The sequence below is a fragment of the Suricata suricatta genome, chromosome 16 (assembly GCF_006229205.1).
Source record: "Suricata suricatta isolate VVHF042 chromosome 16, meerkat_22Aug2017_6uvM2_HiC, whole genome shotgun sequence".
NCBI lineage: Eukaryota > Metazoa > Chordata > Mammalia > Carnivora > Herpestidae > Suricata > Suricata suricatta.
Window position 1 is genome coordinate 10,424,501 of NC_043715.1, and position 21,549 is coordinate 10,446,049.

At 39.6% G+C, this 21,549-nt stretch overlaps 1 protein-coding gene across 2 annotated transcripts in view; it reads right to left on the minus strand.

Annotated features, from left to right (window-relative positions):
* CNTNAP4 (contactin associated protein like 4) overlaps positions 1-21,549 on the minus strand; it is a 541,886-nt gene that overhangs the window by 81,561 nt on the left and 438,776 nt on the right. For both annotated transcript variants that reach the window (XM_029925564.1, XM_029925565.1), the window contains 3 exons: positions 19,728-19,989; positions 11,744-11,893; positions 5,520-5,691 (listed from right to left, as the gene is read on the minus strand). In XM_029925564.1, the coding sequence (XP_029781424.1) occupies positions 5,520-5,691; positions 11,744-11,893; positions 19,728-19,989 (584 nt within the window). The remainder of the gene's footprint in view (positions 1-5,519; positions 5,692-11,743; positions 11,894-19,727; positions 19,990-21,549) is intronic.

Consider the following 21,549-nt stretch of genomic DNA (forward strand, 5'->3'; position numbering starts at 1 on the left):
GGAAGTGTTAGTTACAGATTTTGGCTTGGAACACTATGAAAAACGGATTGAGCTATATAAGACACTATGGACAAAAAAGTTGGGGAGTTTCTGGCATATAGCCCTGGGATAGTCCTGATCAGATTACGGATGCTTTTTAGTATTTATATTGAAAGATAAATTGAGACAAAAGCTTGAAAGGCTCTCCTTTACTCCAAAATAAAAAACGAAACTGTGAAGTCTGTCAAGAATATATTTATGCTTGGGGTTTCTGCCACCTCCCTTATTAAAACTAAGGATGGGAACTTCATGTTTTGTGCATAGGATTTCTCCAATTTTAACTGAAAACAATGCTATTGATTTTTCCTGATTATAAAAAATAGATATCCACTGTACAAAAATCAAACAATCCAAGACATGGCAGAGAAGAAATATAGTTTATAACCTCGTATATAAAAATCACCATTATAAATATACACATGCATATGTGTGTGCATATATAGACATATATACACATCTGTGTGTGATTATATTCATATATAAAATTCTATGTTATTTTACAGCTTCCTTCTTAAGGATTCAAAAATAAATAGTGGGCATCTTTCCATGCCAATTAATTGTGTATCTATTTTAGTATTTTTATAGATACACAGGAATGCATTCAAGAATGTTTCATGCTGTACTTAACTTTGTAAGCATTTCATATCCATAACAATCTAGAAGAAAGAGGTAGATTAAAAAATTAAAACAATAATGATTTGGTGATCAGAAAAGGACCGCTGGTGCACAGACCTCGGCCGTGTTTTTAAAGGGGGCGGATGTAAGTGGCTTTACCTAAGGTTCTGGAGAATGAATAATCAGTGTGATGCATGTGCTATTTCTATTTGATTTGCTGCTGCTGCAAGATACTGAATTCATTTTCCTCAATTCCTGTTAGACCTGACTTTTCACATTTCTGAAGTACAAGGTGAAGACCGGATTGTGGATGGTATTTACATGTACTGGGTAGCAGCTCTGCTGACGATGAGTAAGTAACCCGACAGCAAATTACTTCGGGCAGTGAAGTGCTGATTCTCATTCAGTGTCGTAAACAATTTACACTTTTCTCTCTACTTAGTCATTCCCTCTGGCCTCCAACACTTTTCCATTGATATTTCTGTCATTATTTCCATTGCTTATCATGGGCATGGGATACGGACAGCAGCTCCCTCTATGGCTCTGTCCTCACCTCCACTGAGGGACTGAGTGCCCTCAACCCTCAGTCACCCCTCACCCAGATTTCTGACTTCGGGCCACTTCCCCTGTATGTCCACAGAGAACAAAGGCAGGGCTTCTGGGTGAGCGTGTGTGTGTGTGTGTGTGTGTGTGTGTGTGTGTGTGTGTGTGAACGTGGATAAGGATGATGTGAGCATGTAAGGGGTGTGGGAATGATCCTGTAAGTGTGGGCATGTGTGTGAGTGTGCATGTGCATGGATTGGTAAGTAAGGAGGTGCCAGAATGTGTGTATAAGCAGTGTGTGTGTAAAGACCGCATGAGGCAGAGCTTTGGGGTGTGTGAGTGAGCACACATGTATGTACATATGTGTGAAAAGCTGTTCATTTTTGTGTACAGAGTATGTGCGAATCTCTGTCTAAATGTGAGTGTGAGCATGTGTGTAAATATATGCACACCTTTACATGTAAGTCTGATCCAACGTAAAGTTATAGTAAAAAAAGAGCCATATTGTTTAAGTTCCTGTCAGATTTTTAAGTATATTTTTAAAGTTCCTGTTTGGTTTTCATTGCATTCTATTAACCCACACAATTCCGTGTTTATTACACGTAGCTTGAATGGACCCCGCGGCGGAGGGGGCAGCGGAGGGGGCAGCGGAGGGGGGCAGGCAGGCATGTCAGCGGGACGGAGCCAGCCCGGGCCCGAGAGCCGCGGGGGCTCTGTCTGCTCCCGAGCCCCGTCCCCCGTCGCCACGTCTCTCTGGGCATCTGCTCTCATAGTCACAGGAAACAGACACTACCAGCAACAGGCTCTACGGGCTTTTGAGGGGATTACCTTAAATACACATTAATTAACTTAAAATTCATTTAGAGAGCGCCCCTCTATCCGCTAAATGGGACACTGCCCAATTCATAACTCATTTAATATACCCAGTGAGATCTTTAAAATTAAAAACTAAATAAGCAAAATTCACTTTAGAACACAGTCATTACATAGTCTCTCACACACGTACACACCCGTGAGCTTACTCACGTGTTCTAAAGCCCCTTCCACACTCACACAAATCCTTCCACACACCACCACACAGCGCCTCGCATGCTAACTGGTACATACACACACACTCACACACATCCACGCTTCCCAACACATGTGCACACCCTTCTAGGTCATTCATATGCACATTCCAGACTCCTTACACACTTGTATCATCCTGACACACAGTCACTCAAATACACAAACTTAATTCATGTTAGGTGCTTAGACTATAGCCTGGTAAACAAATAAATAAAAAAGACTTTACTTAATAATGCTTGGAAGCGATGTCAATAGGTATAGCATAGAAGACCACAATAAATGAATGTACATTTTCCTCTGAATATAAGAAAATGAGTCAAGAAATACTTTTGGAAATTTGAAAGGTAAACACACATAAAAATTAGTTTGATTTTTGCTATTATTTTTTTAATATTGCCAGGGTTACTATTAGTCTTAAGTTTTTCTTAAAACAAAACAAAACTAAACATGTATAGCCAAGATCTATCCACGATTTGCTCAATCTTTCTGAAAAGCTTTCGCAAGGTGTGGTACCAGACCATACATCCTCCAACTGCACCGCATCGCCGGGCTCTGTTTTATACGTGTGGGTCTCCAGGAGGCGGGCAATCCCGTTTCCTTGGGTAAAATAGCAGCTTCACAAAAACCCACTTTGGAAAAGTGTGGACCTCCTGGCACCAAAAGACTTGACTGCAATCTAAGACGGTTAGCGTGACTATCACTAACTGCGGATGACTGGACCTCCTCGCAGGTCCTAAGGACTGGCAGCCCCTGAGAAGTGAGCACCACCTCTTCAGGGCTGGCGTGCCTTCCCCAAATCGGGATTAAGGTTCTAGAGCTGGTGAGGATGTAACCGTAGAGAAGGTCACTGTCATTTAGTACCAAAATCAAGCCAGTTGAGGTTTACTGTCTAAATGCATTCTTTACGTATCATCTTTCATTATAGAGAGAATTCTTTTATCTATAAATTTGGTTAAATAAATAAATGCACATTCATAAAGAGGAAAGTATGGCCTTCTAATCCATTGCTAAGTGAGATTATGATTATTTTTTCTACACACAACACAGTATCTATTAGTGTTCAAAACAGGATCCACATTGACAGACTAACAGTCTATTAGATATAACACATATCATATATAATATATATGTTTATGTTGATAAAATGTCTCATACAAATAAGAAGTTATTTTTTAAGCTCAGTATTTATATTTATTCAAAAAATATATTGAATACCACTACATATTGAATACCACTACAGGGTAGGGGTTAAGATTGTTACATTTAATTTTTTTATCTGCAATGACCATAACATTCCATTAAACTCAATAATTAAAATGAACAACCTTTATATAAAAGCAGGACTGGCAAGATTATATGGCAATAATTGCCCATGCCTAAAAATGCTTTTTAATTATTAACTATCAATTGTTATTTTAAAATTTACTTGTCCTCTACAATTAACTCTCAAATCTTGTGCTACCATGTCCTGTACTGGAGCTCCTACCAAAACAACTAGATCATCTTTATAACTTGATCAATGCTATAGCTCCAAACGTTTCAGGTGAGAGGTTCCTTTTTATTTTCCCAGCTGAGAAGACAGTAATGCACTATTAAAGGTGCACATTAGGAGCACAGCAAATGTTAAACTACTATGCCACTGAAAATACTAGGCAGCTGTCAGAGAAGCAAAAGACACTTTGATAACCAGCCACACAGGTCTCTGACTTACTGGAACTGGTGATCAATACTACTGTTAGAGTATATTAATTTATTGAGTTTAATGATATATTTTTGATACATTTATACTTGTCTAAAATTATAGCAGCATTTCTGCAGCAATTTCTTACTCCACACATCTCCAGAGGCAAGGGAAACAAAAGCAAAAATGAACTATTGGGTCCTCATCTAAATAAAATCTTCTGCACAGCGAAGGAAACAATCAGCAAAACTAAAAGGCAACTGATGGATTTGGAGAAGATATTTGCAAATGACCTATAAGATAAAGGGTTAGTATCCAAGATCTATAAAGAATTTCTCAAACTCAACACCCAAAAACAAATAGTCCAGTGAAGAAATGGGCAAAAGACATGAACAGACACTTTTCCAAAGAAGACATCCAGATGGCGAACAGACACATGAAACAGTGCTCAACTTCACTCATCATCAGGGAAATACAAATCGAAACCACAATGAGATACCACCTCACATATGTCAGAGTGGCTCACATTAACAATTCAGGCAACAACAGATGTTGGCGAGGATGCGCAGGAAGAGGGTGTCTTTGGCACTGCTGGTAGCAATGCAAACTGGTGCAGCCACTCTGGAAAACAGTATGAAGGTTCCTCAAAAAAATTATAAATTGTACTATCCTACGACCCAGCAATTGCACTACTGGGTATTTATCCAAGGGATAGAATAGAGGTGTGCTGTTTCAAAGGGGCACATGCACCCCAATGTTTACAGCAGCACTATCAACAATAGCCAATGTATGGAAAGAGCCCAAATGTCCATCAATGGATGAATGGATAAAGACGATGTGGCATATATGTACAATGGAGTATCACTCAGCCATCAAAAATAATGGTCTTGCCATTTGCAATTATGTGGATGGAACCAAAGGATATTATGCTAAGTGAAATTAGTCAAAGAAAGACAGAGAATATCCTATTAATGCACTTATATTAGGAATTTAAGACACAAAACAGATAAACGTAGGGGAAGGGAAGCAAAAATAATATAAAAGCAAGGAGGACGATAAAACATAAGAGACTTTTAAATACAGAGAACCAAGGAGGGTTGCTGGAGGGATTGTGGGCGGGAGGATGGGCTAAATGGGTGAGGGGCATTACGGAAAATACTTGTCGGGATCAGCACTGGGTGTTATATATAGCGGACGAATTACTGGAATCTACTCTTTAAATTATTATAGTACTATATGCTAACTAACTGGGATGCAAATTAAAAAATAAAAATAAATAAATTAAATAAATAAAATAAAATTATAGGAGCACCAACATTACCTTTTGTAAATCGGTAGCACGTGTACATATAAATAACATGGTCACATGTCTCCCGTCTAAATTTTATCTCTGCAAACATGAGGTACAAAACTAAAAGCGTATTTTTCTTATTTCTAATGTGAATATCATCCATAAGGACGAAACAGGTGATGGCAGGAAAAGGACTTTAAAAACATATTCATTTTATATATAAATTTTAATATGCTACCAAACATTTGAGAATGAACAGGGCAAAGTAAATGAGATCCGCACCTGTCTGTGATTCCACACGAGTCTATCTGAAGGTCACTGAAGTTCCCAAGGGACCCCTGCTGCACTGAAATCAGATCCACCACCTTGTCACTGATAGAAATGAGTCTCATACATCCCTGAAACCCACCAACTGGACTTTCACATTTGGATCCAAAGCTGTTGTCAGGACAACCTGATCAAAACAAAACAAAACAGAGTAAGTCAGGATACATCACAAGAAATCAGGACTTGGTATCACAGACTGCTTCATTACAAAAAAGGAAAAGAAGAAAAGAAATAGCCATTTGCTTATTTTCTTAAAATTAAAAGAGGGAGGAAGAACCCCTTACAGTAAGCATTGATCTAAATGACAAATTGCAATTCATACAAAGTATTTCTCCTTATTACCATAGGATTCTTATGAAATAACATTATCATATAATTATTATACTATATCATTATTTTTATATAATATTGAATTGTGTATTAAAGCTAAAAACAGGAACTTAGTCTTTTGGAATGCAAAAAAAGGGATAAAGGTTAAAAATGTGCACTGTACATAAGAAAAGATAAATCAATAACTGAAATACCTTGGTATTTAAAGCTAACTATTTGGGAAAGGAGTTATATTGGCTTGGAATAGAATTACCAATCATCTATTTAATTACTCTATTTTCATATGCATATAAAAGCCATATATACATGCATTTTAATAAATCATAATGACTTAATGTCAAAAACATTTCAGTGTATTTTATTTATTCTTTGACTCATAAAAGAATGTTCCATTTATATTGATTTTTTTCTAACACTTACCTAAGACCTGTTTCTAATTATTTATATAATAAAGAACTTTAATACTAACCATTATTCGCTGAGTTTTAATGATGTTCTAAGTGTTTCTCTATCCAAGTGAAATAAATAATTTTATGGAGTATGAACACATATATTATACTTATGTATTTTTCATTAATCTTTTTTACCGTTATGGTTGTCAAACACTATTACAGTTTCAAAGAATAAGAAATGAATCAGCAACTTCCTAATTCCTATACAATCCACGCTATTTTTCTACCTGGGAATTTCCATTATAATTACATATTGTGACTGAAGATATTTCCCCTTAATGCTTGTTTTCCTAACAAAACCCATTTATATTCCAAGTGAAGGCCAGGATTCATTTTTAAAACTGTTATCAGGTACACTGAAATATTATATTTCAACCAAGGGAGACTCTGAAGTTTCAAAGTTGATATATCAAGAAAAGGTGATGAATGCTCTTTGAGTATCAATTTATTATACAGGGCACCACACACATTTTCAGTGCTTAAAATTCTTCTGTGGTATAGGATATGGTTATTATAACTTCAATATGTTTTCTAGATGACTTATTAACCAATTAAGAATGTTAAAGTAAAAACTGAGAGGATAATAGTTCAACAATATTTGGGGGTGACTACAATATGCCAGGAATATAAACAGCTCTGCTAATCTCCTTTTCTCCAGGTAGTGTTTCCTGACACATTTCAAACTATTTCAGAATAAAATAAATTTTGCAATATGCCTGTAGGGAATAAAACTAAGCAAACTCAGTCACCAAGAAAGATTACGGAACTCTACAGAGAGCACATCGGCACACCTTGAGGCACGTCGTATTCCCAGCTACGATGTGTAATAAGCAAGAGAATAAAGAAAGGTTGAAGCCAGGTTAGTCTCATTAGTCTATGATAACAGGCACCCACAAGTTAATATATTGCAATAGCAGGGAGAAGTTCAGCACTGAACCTGTTTGAGATGGAAGTTCTAAAATATGAAGATTTCTAGGGAATACTTAATGTTGAATTAATGGATGGATCCATTCCTGGAGGCAGTTGGCATGTTAAGCACCTCTGAAGATGACAGATAAATTATCACTTGATGTCACTGCACCAGAAGTAAGATGTCGGCTTTGACTTCACGGAGGTCTAGCCTGTTCACCGAACAGATAATGTTTGATTTACACAAGCGGGGGTGTGAGAATTCTGCACACAGTCTAGTGCCTCCCGTCTGCACCACACAGTGTCGTATTCAATAGCACAAAGATCACATGGGGGAACATGCAGAAATTAGACATTTATCTGTCCTCAATCTGGAGAACCCAGATTCAAAATTTATAATTTATAAAGAATAAAGGCTGAGCACAAAACACCACAATGCAGTCCGAATTTTTGAAAAGCACTCAGCTGGGGCTGGGGGGAGAAAGAGTAGAAAATGATGGACAGATAATGGGCTCTGGCATGGCATATGCAGAATGCTGTGATTTCTGAGCAGCCCTCTCTCCCAATAGGACTGTCACTCCCAAGACAGGCCTAGAATAGTCGTACAATGCAGGCTGGTGGAACAGTGAGGCACTGTAGCCATGTTCAGCTGCTTATAGGCTGATAAGATCACTGGCAATTTGCAGCTGAATTGAGAGACAAGTGGAAGAAAACCTATGAGATCCCATCTCAAAACATGGGATATTTATTTACTTGAAGATAAACTGGCTGAAAAACTGATGACCTAAGAAGAGCCTTCCAGCTAGATACAGCAGGTCCCAGTAACACAGGGGGCTCTCATGCAAAAGGAGCCGAAGGTCTTGTAGGATCAACAACTGTCACAGTTTGCCTTGGAACTCAGGGCATCTAGTGCTAAAACTGGGAAGAGATGATCACCCCACACCCTTCCAGTCCACTTCCAGAATCCAGGATTCCCAGCCCAAACCCCCAAATGAGCTTCCAGAAGGATGGATCTTCTCTATCAGCCTCTGGAGCACAAAGCCAGGAAGAGGAGGGGGGTGGGGCGGGGCTGGGCAGCAGAAGGCCTCCTGCTTTCATTTGGACCCTTGTTCCCAGTCCTGGACATGTTAGGCTGTCCTGCAGTTTGCAGGGCCTGAGATCAGTAAAATCTCATACTTAAAACGTTCTGGTACCGAAGGACACCAATGCAGAACATGACTGCATTCTATTATGGAACCTTCCACCGTATATTGGTTGGGAACTTGGAAACACCTCAAAAGATGCCAAATTACAAAGGACATGAGAGGGAGAATATACCCCAAATTTGAGACTGTGTTTATCTGGGGAGATGAAGAGACATGACCCTGGAGGGACAAATGGATGCTGATACTATTGTCTTTCTAAGCTGGGAAATGTATATATAGATATGCACAGCATTCTACCTAGTGTTCTTTAAAATGCACATGTGATGCATAGGAGCACAGGTACCCCAATGTTCATAGCGGCACTGTCTACAATAACCAAATCATGGAAAGAGCCTAAATGTCCATCGGCTGATGAATGGATCAAGAAGATGTGGTTTATATATACAATGGAGTACTACATGGCCATGAGAAAGAATGAAATCTGGCCATTTGTAGCAATGTGGATGGAGCTCGAGGGTGTCATGCTAAGCGAAATAAGTCAGGGGGAGAAGGACAGATACCACATGTTTGCACTCATAGGTCTAACAGGAGAGACCTAACAGAGGACCATAGGGAGAGGAAGGGGGAGAGAGAGTTGTGGGGAGAGAGGGATGCAAATCATGAGAGACTACTGAATACTGAAAATGAACTGAGGGCTGGAGGGGGAGAGGAGAAGGGGGTGATGGAGGAAGGCACTTGTGGGGAGAAGCACTGGGTGTTATATGGAAACCAATTTGACAATAAACTACTATTAAAAAAATAAAAAAATAAAATCTGACTCAGAACCAATAAAAACAATGCACACATGACGTAAGAAGTCACAAGTGAGGACACTGGGTGCGGGGGTTCGGGAACTCTGTATATCTTTGCAGCTTTTTGATAATCTAAGACTATTCAAAGATTAAAAGTTTATTTAAATAAAATGGCAAAACTACAGAGTGCACATATGATATAGGTTTCACCATAGAAAATATTACAGAATGAATAATAGCAACAAAAATTCTCTGCAAAAATAGGTAGGCATCGTTAAATACAAACACAAAGAATGCAAAATACTATAAGAATGATGATTCTATTTTCATGATTTACACTTTTCTCCAATCTATTCATTTTTATCTAGTCTTTTTTTTCACATTTAATAATATGCCTGTTTTTAAAATCTCTTTTTGTCTTTCTAAATCTTTTCCTTGGAAGTGAAAGCTCTTAATTTGTTTTCTAGATCTTACATTTATTAAAGGAATGCGCTCCTACAGACTGCCATAAAATCAATCATATGTTCCATGAGGTTTAATAAACAAGTTGGTTCAGAAATGAGCAAATCTCGCTAAAGAGGGCAATTACATCTTTTGGGATTGTTGACACTATGCTGCCATTCACTGAAACGGATTATGTAGGGGATTTTTTTTTGTTGTTTTTTGTTTTCTTTTTTAGAAATTGTTTATTTTCCATCAACCTTATCTCCACTGTGTTGCCTTTGTGGAGGAGCACTCACGACCACTCCGGGGTGGTTCGTGCCCACTCAGCAGCTGGCCGAGCGCCATGGTCAGGAGGGAACCGCCGCACAGGCCCAGAGGGCATCTGCCTGCCTCTGGACCAGTCTGTGACTTCAGCTGAGGGGCAGGGAACTCAGGAGCAGGAACAGTCCGTTCACCCTGAAATTCCTCCATGGACACAGCCTTCTCGGCAGTGATCTGCTCTTCCTTTTCAATCTCTTCAGCATCTCTGTAGAAGGGGAGACCAGGCACGCCTCCTATGGGGGTTCGTGGGTAACAGAACCACACATGTACAGAACTTCGCGGGCCAGTGCCCAATACATCAGACCCAATGAGCGAGCCCCCTCATTGTGGCAATGGACGGCGATATCCACGGAGCAGAGGTGAGTCTGTGCTACGCAGAGCGACGGGAGGCAGGACAATATGAGACACCTCTGAGGGACTGGTGGTCAGCCCTGCAATCAGCAACCACCAGGAGTCCGGGGTTCTGGAAGGCTGCCTGGATGTGGTCAGTGGAGGCTCCAGGGGTGCAGCAGCAGCAGCAAGAGTGGCTGCAGTAGCAGAACACGTCAGCCCAGATCACTGGCCAGGACTCCTGGATGACACTGACATTGGCCAGGTTTTCACCAGCAACAATGGCACGAGCTGCCAGCAGAAGATTCTCCCAAATTTCTTCAGATTCATGAGGTAGATGCCACCACCTTTCCTTCTGCAGATGTACTGTTGTTCCATTTGCAAGTCAGGGTTGGTGCCACTGAAGTGGGTTCCTGCTGTAAAAATTTGAGGGCATGCTCCTCCTTCAATTATAGGACCTCAAGGGCTCTGGACAAACTTCCCATTAAGTCATGATGGGAACACAGAACATTGCCATATGGACCCCTCCCTGGGTAGCGTGGAAACTTTTCGTTTGTTCTTAATATCAGATGAACCATAGGTGGTCTGTGTGCTTACTGTCAACTCTTATAAGGAATTTGTATTTTACTGATGAATAATAAAGACTGCACTACTTGCCACCAAATTCAGAAGTGATTCTGGGCAGAAGCAGACTGTTCAAATTCAAAATAGCAGCACTAAACACAGACCAAGTCATGATTAGAAATAAGTCCTACTATGAACAGTTTTACAACTTTGCCTTGCTAATGGCAAATCACATTTTATTTTAATCTTCCATGTTAAAGACTCACTTCCATTTCCAAGGTTTTCTTTTCCAAACTTTTAGTTCAATCAAACATCCAGTGGGCAGGTTAACGCTTCATTTGTTTTTGTTCTCTTAGAAAGATCAACTGGTGTTGAAGGTTGATGTCCTAATTTCATCATCTGTGTCAATGCGTTATTACTTAGCAATGAGCAGGGGTTTCTATGGCTAACTGAGTTAGATTATTTGCCATTGGCATAATACTGGCCTTCTGCATTGGACAGTAGGAAAGCAATAAGGCTGCTCCAGAGAAGCTAAGAGCTACGTTCAGGAAAACACTGCAATAAAATCAGGCCATAAAATCTGAAAAAGCCATATAAGAACCATTTAACACTAGGAAAATATAACGAAGTTCGAAAGCAAGAACTGAAGAGGGTGGCCTGTTTGCAATCATTCTCATGTAGACATCGGAAACGTAAGTAAATCCAGCTCTAAGAAATGCATGTTAGGTCACAGTTGGTCATCTCGATTCATTCAACATTTCCATGCTCACAGGCAGTGAGCTATTATTCCAGACTATTGACATTGGTTAAAACACGATGACATCTCCAAGACAAAAGGGGAAGTAACTGCAAATATGGGCCAATGTCCCTTATGGCCTGACCTCTTCTCTTACCTCCGAAATAATAGGCACCACCTGAATACATCTGCTCGGACCCCAGGGAAGAAGCAGCAGAGGCCACCTGGCCGTCCACTCCCACGCTCAAGTGATTCCTTTTGGCAGATAAGAAGACAGAATGCCACTGCCCATCATTTAATCCAACACCTGGGGAGATAAAAAAAAAATAAGTTAAAAGAGTTATCTCTCAACAGGGAACAGTATAAGCAGTTAGTTAAAAACAGCAATATACACATCACCCCATCAAGTATAGCACTTACATATGTTAACAAAAGGAAACAAGAAGAAAAACAGGAAAAGGAGGCAAGTGGGTACCCTCCTATGGAAAAGGGTATATGATTCCTTCCTGAGGGTCTCAATTAAGGGAACAAAATCCCCAACACTGGGCAATGTCTAATAACATAAACACTAGGAAAACATAATGTCTAACCCAATAAAATGATTTGTCTGCCTTTTTATATATATATATTTTTGTGTGTGGTCATCTTTTACGGTATTATATATTTAGTCAAGTATTTCAAGTCAATCATTACAAAAATATTTGGAGAGACTGTAACGAATACTGAAAGTTTGCCTATATAATACAAAGTTAAAAAATAAAGCAATGTAGGGGCACTTGGGTGGCTCAGTCATTTAAGCATCCAACTCTCGGTTTTGGCTCAGGTCATGATCTCACAGTTTTGTGAGTTCAGGCCCCACATCAGGCTCTGAGATGGTGCACAGAGCCTGCTTGGGATTCTCGCTCTTTCCCTCTCTCTCCACCCTTCCCTTGCCCACACACCGTCTCTGTCTCTCTCCAAAATAAATAAATAGACTTTAAAAAATAAAAATAAAGCAGTGTGTAAAACCACATTTACATAGTCAATCCTCATGTTGTTTAGATTCCATATTTGCGAATCCACCTAAGTCACCATAATTTATTTGTAACCCCAAACTCAATACTCAGGGCATCTCTGGAATCATTCATAGAAATGTATAAAGAACAGTGGGAAAACTGAGTTGACTGACACACGTTTCCAGCTGAGGTTAAACAAGGAGATGACGCGTGTTTCAACTCTCATATGTAAACACGTTTTCCACATTTTTGTGCTTTTGGTTGGTGAGTCTGTCATTTAAAAGACCTCAAGGATGCCTGGGGTGGCTCAGTCAGTTGAGTGACATATTCTTGATTTCGGCTCAGGTCAGGATCCCACGGATTCGTGAGATCAAGCTCCTGAGTGCAGAGCCTGCTTGGGATTCTCTCTCTCTCTCTCTCTCTCTCTCTCTCTCTCTCTCTCTCTCCCTCCCCTGGTCATGTACATGCAGGGATGCAGGGTCTGTCTCTCTCTCTCTCTCTTTCTCTCTCAAAAAACACACAAAAAAGACATCAGTCCTAGTGATGAAGTACAGTTTGGTGTTCCTAAATGCAAGAGGGCTGTGATGTGTCTCACGAGAAAACACACATGCTAGATGAACTTCACTCAGCCGTTGCTTACAGTACAGTTGGCCATGAGTTCAATGTTAATGGATCAACAACATATATGGAAGAAGGTATCTTTCAACAGAATTGCACATAAAACAAGGTTATGTATTGATTGGTTGACAAAAATGTTGTGACCAGGAAGTCACAGGAATCTAACCCTATTAATTCCTCTAGGAGTGATGGTTCAGTATTTGTTAATTCAGTGTCCACAGAGACTTTCTACAACAGAACTATTGCAAATAATGAGAACCAACTCCATATATACAATTCTAATGATTCTCCTACTTTCTGTATAAATATGGGGAAGGGCTGAAAGGAAATATCCCAATATATAAACAGTAATTTTTTCATCATAGAAACTGGTTTTTACTCATTTTTATATTTTCCCTGGATTTTCCAAGATTTTATATATATATGACCAAACTCTGCATGAATCAAAAATCAAAGTTTTCTCATCCCTTCTAAAAAATAATCTCCCACCCCTCCCACTGCAGTGTTCCAGTATCATGAATCCATGAGATGAGTTAGTCTTTCCTTCTTGAAAGGAATTAAGTCTGTAAAGGCTCTGCGGGTGAATATGAACAGACAGGTGGAAATGAAGCACCTCTATGGCAGATTAACCAGCAAGGTTTACTGTACATATTGAATACCCAATGCTGTATGACTTTGTGGATCAAATTAGTAAACTAAAATGCGAGTACTCTACTAAACCCAAAGGTCACGGCCTCTTTTCTGATACTATGTACAATGTACAATTTCTTTATTTCCTCTGCTATTTTTGACCACAAGCTTTCAGACAGAAAAGGTGTAGAGCTCCCTCAGGCGATGAAGCTCTTTGCCCTGGATTTATTTAGTATAATGCCAATTCCATCCTGGGCACCGCAGCTCATTTTTATACTACATCCAGGAAGCGGAAAAGATTTTCAAAGACCCAACTGGTTTGGTTTGTGAAAGGTAATGAGAAAGACCTAAAAACTGAAAAATGAAAAATGTAGGTTAGATACTTTTAGACATATTTTCTAAGAGTGGGTTCTGAAATAGACGACTGAAGAATTATGTAATCCCTGATGGTATGAAATTGGACTAAAATAAATCAAATGCCCCAGATTTGTCATCCAGAGCTTCCTTTAAGAGGATACATCTAGAGTGAAAACCTTTGTACTGAGCTTTGCATTAGGAATACACACACCACCCACCCTCCCTCCCCCACCATGCGCCTGCCATTGGCTCTCTCCAAGCCTGGCTGTACCAATAGCCATGACTTCCAGCGGTCTAGGACAGCGCTTCCCAAGCCCCTTGCAGTGATGAACATTTTCTTTTCTGATCTACTGGGGACTGATACTTTCAAAAACCTCAGCGAAAATTAATTGCTAAAAATTAAATAAAGAAGACATAAAACACTAGTCCAGCGACCCTGTGCTTGGATGATGTGGGAAGATCATACTGCTCCGGCAGTGTTTTAGAGCTTACTGCCGATTTCTATACTCCATCTGGAAACAAGTATTTCACTGACGGAGTGTTTGTTACTCCAGGGACCACACTTTGAGGAGCAGCGCTCCAGGGATCTGCTGGGGGAGGCAGGCCCCCGGAGTAAAGTCAAAGGCTTGGAATTTCTTCGTCATCAGTATAGCAGCTGGTTTAGATGAGGAAGAGAAGATGGCCAGGACAGCTGCTCTGCCATTGGACACGACTCAGTCACCCACCTAGGCAGCTAGCAGGTTGTGAAGCTGTGCTACGGTTGTGTGGGAAACTCTGGGAAGTTATTCTCAGGCCTCATTTATAACAGCCACCATTCATTTATGATGAGGAGGCTTGTTACTCATCAATGGGATTTATTATGTAAATTAAATAATGAAAACTCCATTTAATTTCTTTCTCTTATCTCAATACAATAAGAGGATAATTTTAAAATTCGATTTTATTTTTTACGGGACGCCTAGCTGGCTGAGCTGATTGAGCGTCTGACTTAGGCTCATGCAGGTCATGATCTTGTAGTTTGTGGGCAAGAGCTCCACATTGAGCTTAGTGCTGTCAGCTCAGAGCCCGCTTTGGATCTTCCGTTCCCTTCTCTCTCTGGCCCTCCCCCACTCCCAATCTTGTCCTCTTTCAAAAATAAATTTTAAAAACATTTAAAAAAACTTTAAAATTAGATTCTATTTTTTTAAGTTTATTTATTTTGAGAGAGAGAGCAAGCAAGCATGTACGCACACACAGGGGAAGAGCAGAGAGAGGGGGAGAGAGAGGATCCCAAGCAGGCTCTGCCCTGTCAACACAGAGCCTGATGCAGGGCTCAAACCCACAAACTGTGAGATCACGACCTGAGCGGAAATCAAGAATCAGACACAACTGACTGAGCCACTCAGGTGCCCCAAGATTCTATGTTTTTAGGTGCACAACTCCTTCCCCCTTTTAGATCTGATGAGAGGGAGCTCCTTAGAAAAAGCACATCGCTGTAAAAGAATGGAAGGAGAAGAATCACAATTTGCATTTATTCTGATTCATGATATTAGGTAGGTAAGTGTGAATTCTAGTACTGCTCCCCTTACTCATAGATTTTGAGCCAGGAAAGGGACATGTTGTTGGTATAACAATAACGTAATAATAACAGTTTTTACTGAATTAGAATTCATAACAGGTATTGTGTGCCTTCCATGCCCTGTGTCATTTAATCTTCAACACTGCTATGATTATTCTCATTTTAAATATGGAGAAAATGAGGCTCAAATTTCCCAAGGGAGGGTCCAGTTGGCAAGTTTATTCCAAAACCCACACCCTTCTCTGCCTGCAGGACAGTCGGTCCCATTAGTTTCTTGCTCTTGTAAATAATTAAATTTGAGAAATGGAAAAGCTGCCCCCAACGGCGAGGACGCACCCTGCTCTCTTGGCCTGGTGGAGCTCTGGGAGGAGGGCCAGCACTCAGACCGAGTGAGTGCTCCCGGTGAACACAAGCTCCCAGAACACCAAGGTGAGACAAGGTAGCTCTGTGTCTACACTGAACCGGGATCAAAAACAGCCAGACTACTTGATTATCTTGTCTAGGCACGGATGATAACAAGGCTTCTGCAAAAACCAAAAAACTACCAAACTTCCTCTTCTGGATAATATGAATGACAAATGATGGGGTTTTTCTTTGTTTTGTTTTGCTTTGTTTACATCAATTACTTTATTTCATTCCCCCATCCTTACAGATAAGATTTACAAAGATACCTAATCACACAATTACTCTCACTTCCTAGTAGCATTTAATCCAGAGCAATTTTTCACTTCCTTGATGCCTCCCCCCAAATGGGCTAACAGCCCCAAATCTCATAATAAATCATCTGAAACCCCTTTAAATTGAGACACGCCCACAGCTCCCCAGGACCGGGCTCCTCTTGCTGCAATAAGCAGTCAGTCCCACAGGTCTGATTACCCATAGTGCACCGCGGGCTGCGTGGAAGGCGCGGCAACCCTAACTGGACCGATGGAAGAACAGAGTGGGCAGTAAGAGGGAATGGCAAGTCATAGGGGAGAACACGGCTGTTCACCAGAAATCTCTCCCTCTCCCTCCCTTCTCCTTTCCTTTTTCTCCCCCCTCCCTCTCTCCCTCTTTCTCCCTCATGTAGGATCTTCTGGTATCAAAGCTAAATGGCTACAGGAATACTGTCACAGTTTAGCCACCACCACTCGCTCCTAAGACCAGAAGAGGCATCCACGAAAAAGGATGTATAAATAGGCATCCACGAAATCAGATCTGCTGTACAGAGTAGTTACTTTGTGAAGATGCAGAAGGAAGTTCTACGTAGGCTATTGCTCAAAGAACAACTGAAGGGTTTTTCTTGTTTTTAAATATCTTTAAGTGCTCTGAAACAGTGTCAGAAACTCCTACGTCCATTAGCTATATTCGCCAACCAGAACTCAAGCTCCAGGCCTCCAGATAGCCCTTGTCAAGATGAAAATATGGAGATCACTGAAGCCAGTCATTTTAGGAGAAAGAGGGAGTTTTGGGGAGTGACAGGTTTACTGTCTGAATGGTAGGAAGAGTCCAACAGTGAAAAGGAGGAAGGTGGAATGAAACAAGGCTTCTCCGGGGCTAGGCAAATCAAGAGGGCCGGTCCTCTGCTGGGGTCACAAGATTCATGAAGGTCTAATAAATGGAAAATGCCAGAAACATTTCTTACTCTGCAAGCCCACACCGCCAGGCCCTGCCCATGAGAGCAAGAAGCTGGTTTACAGGCCAATTTTCTTTCACCTTCAGTCAAAAGCAGCAGTGGAAATGCTAAATCATAGCAGAATCTCAAATCCTACAATAAAGAGTCTGCTTGAAATAGGAAAATACAACCCCACTGTTTGTTGGGTTCTGATGCCATCTGAATGATTTTTGCTTTGACATCTGTAAAAGCGACAAAGATTGGAAATATTTTGTGCCATGAGGGATTCTGTAATACCGCTAATATCTTTTATCATTTAGACTAATATAATATCTTTAATATTTCAAAATGTTATAGGCTGACATAATATTTCCAAAGGATTCCAAGTGACATTGTTCCAAACTATATAGTGCATTAAAAATTTATCCTGCTAATTCAAAGATCTGAACAATTTGGTTCTTCTACAACATAGTTTACTTTTTATTCCACTGCAAAAGATATAAAAATGTTGATTCTTTAAAACACATAAGATCGGGAATTTATAGCTCAGGAACTAAGAAAAATTGAACCAACCGTGTAAAATAAAAAGCTTCAACATGATATGTTATCAATCCATCAGTAAGTATTTGATTCCCTTTAAGGAGTCGTTGTAACACATTCTGACAAATGACTTAGTTCTAGAACCTTGTACAGATGAACCACCCACCTAACTACCATTTCCATAGTCCCCTTTCTAGTGCAAAAGGTACTCATCTCACTGAAACTGGCAAAAATTAGTATCTTAAGAGAAATGGGGGAAATGGGAGGGGGAGTCGGTAAGTCCCACCTGACTAATGTGAAGTTCAACAGTCTCTCCTAGCTTGGCCTGCATCCCCGGTCTCACTCCTTGTTATCAGCTACGGAAACAATTACCCTGAGTCCTGTGACACCATAATGGATTATATTGTATAGGGATTTAAACACTAATTTAGAGATTTTCAACCCAGAATATTCTATATAGACTCACACCTGGTAATTTATTAAACATTCATGCCTGTAACGTGTTTAGAAATGAACTAGCTCTGTGGGGCTCACATAGTAACATTGTACTGAAGCAGTTTCTTTAAGAAGTTGAAAGAAAGCTCTGAATATAACCACTTCTTAGGATGTCAAATAAATCACAATAAACTACACATTAATGACAAGCTTACATTTTTAGGCCCTCATTTTAGAGAGCCTGTTAATTATTTAGACGGCACTGATTAATTTGTTTCCTTTTGTCAGGCCTGCAAATCTACCACATTTTGAGCATCACATTAAAAAGTCACAACATAGTAGCTGTTAAAAATTATAATTAATATTGAACTTTCAGCTCCCACATTTAAACTGCAGCGATAGACTGAACAATAATACATAGAGACTAGGCATTTGTGTGTCCGTTCATACACTTGTTCTTCCCACAGTTAGTTTCCAACTGTATTTCAGCCCATTTTCCTCTCTGTCATATTTGATTAATTTTGGTCATAGTTAACATAGAGGAGTAGCACAATGGCATCTTTAAATTTTTTTTAAAGATCATTTATTAAGCTGATGTAGCAATTCACCCCAATATGACCTCTAGTTGCTTGGCTTGGGTGTTATTCCACGTATATGAAAATGTGATGGAGATCCCTTGTCAAGAACGATATAATTTTAATGAAGAGACAAAAATATTCCTCACCCAAAGCGCTGACCTAAATTAGATATTAATTTTCCAAATACTCATATAGTCTCCTTAATTATAGCACTTGTAATCATTAAGATGATACCGTGTTGCCTAGAAGTGGAGAGAATCCCATGCGGTCCCCAAATGAAGAAGTTTGCACAAGTCTGTTCAGCCTCCCCAACACACCCGGTTCTGTACAGAATACGCCAGCAAGTTAAGTTTCTCTGAGTGCTTGCGTTTTACATCACACACAGATAGAGAAATACAGGTCCAAGAAAGACTCCTTTTCTCTCACAGACCAGATTAGGCCAAGCGCTGCATTAGACACGGCTTAGTCTTCCAATCAAGACCCCCAGTAAACTTTTAAGCCCATTTCAAAGTCTTTTGTATTTTTCCCAAAACACATTTCCCCAGAATATGTTGATTTAACTGGAGTGGGAAGAGGGTCATGAAAGGAAATTTCTATTCCCCCATAACCATTATTCTGGCTAATAAGAACTGTTAATGTTGAAGCCAGACTTAAAAGGAAACTGGAATCGAGGTCCTCGAAGAAAGAAAGAGCACTGATAATCGTATTAACTCAAGTATTCATGTATTAAACAAACTAATTCTTTTGGTTATGCATAAAAGTTTACGGAAAAGGGACAGAGAGATAATGAAGTCTTTCAAACCCATGTGCTGTGCCGGCAGGAAAGCACTTCTTACCTGCTGTGAGGTCACTGGGTAATTTTCCTGGCTGGTAGAGATTCAGCTTAAGTTTTCCATCATTAAGAAAGAGGAGGAGACCCCCTGAAACCAGCTGAAGTTCACTGAATAGCAGAAGTCCTGCCTTGTTCCAGGTTCGAAATTGAAAAGTAGCAGACAGCTCGTCCTCCCCAGGAAAGCCTGGTAGGGCTAAGTAACTCCTGAGGCTGAGAAAAGTCACAGGCACGGACTGTGACTGTGAGCAAGAAAACGACACATTTCCCTGAGAATGAAGCAAAAGAAAAAGCTTTCAGAATGACTCACATCATGTTAGTGATAGAAAATGACGTGTCACACAGGCTGTTTATGGATCTCAAATTATCCTAGATTTAAAACAACAAATCACTATCAACATGAAAATTCAAATCCTTGACATAGATCTTAAAGGTTCTTCAAAATCCAGTGACAGTATGGTCAGGCAAATCTTCCCCTGGTTCTGGGTGAAATCTTTTATCCCCCGCTCCCAAATTCTGTAAAGGCATCTAACTCAATGTGATGGAATTCAAGAAAAACTTATTTAAGCAAACTCTTTGCTTTTATCTTCTCTTGGCTTTCCACTCCTTGGGTGAAATCCCTTTCTCCTTCATGCTTTGCTGCCTTTGGTTCTAATCCACCCCGTAACAGAACCAATATTAATGAGCTAGTCTTTTTCCTTCTGTATTTTTTTCATTTTTTTCTCTTTTCCCATTGGATCTCTTTTATATATACACATACAAAAAGTATATATAAATATATAACCTGGTTTCCAGGTTTTGTCTCTCCCACCAAGGCTGTAATAAATAACTTGGTATGCTCCTCTGCGCATTTTCAGTTCTATGGAAGAGGGTTCTAAATACAGAACTATATATACTTATATGTTGTAATAAATATTGCCAGCTTCTTTTCCAAAAAGAAGTTAAAATACTTCACAGTTCTACCGGTAATATACAAGCACATCCTTGTCCCCACATCCTCGGCAGGAACAGGTATTATAGATCTTTTAAATTTGCACAAGTTCAATGACAAAATGCCAAAGTGATATATCATTCTCATTTATCTTGCATTTCCTGACACAATAGCGACTTTGTGCAGTTTTAATGAGTTTGTGGCTCTTTTGGACTAGTTTCCTCAGAATGGTCTCTTTATATCATCAGCCTGTTTTTTCCTTTTTTCTTTTATGTTTCACATTGGATACTACAATGTACAATGTACTATTTACATTCCTTTATTTTTTAAGATTTTACTTTTTTAAAGCAACCTCTATACCCAACGTGGGGCCTGAACTCACAACCCTGAGATCAAGAGTCTCATGCTCTACTGAATGAGCCAGCCAGGCGTCCCAACATTCTTTTATTTTTAAAACATTTTTGGCTTTTTCTTATTATAACCACATCATCAGATTTACATGTATTATTTCTCATCTAATAGTTTTATTTTTCTTTGAACTTTTAAAATTCCTGTCTTTATTTTTTTTAACATATGCATTTATTTTCCATCATTTACAATACAGTAGTTACAATGACACTCCAAACAGAAAAGCAAAGTAAAAAATCAAAACACCAACTTCTATTTCATGTAATTAGACTTATACAGCAATTAGAAGGTTAAGTAACAACTAGTTAATCACCTAATTTCACAGGTATCTGAAGTGGCAATCATTATATAGCAGCTTATCTATGATACATTCAAGATACATAATATAATTTATTACTTGCCCATAAGCTAAAACACAGCCTGCTTAATACCTTTCCTTAAATTCCACCTCTATATTACAATATACTTGAGGTCTATGCAAAAAAGTAGC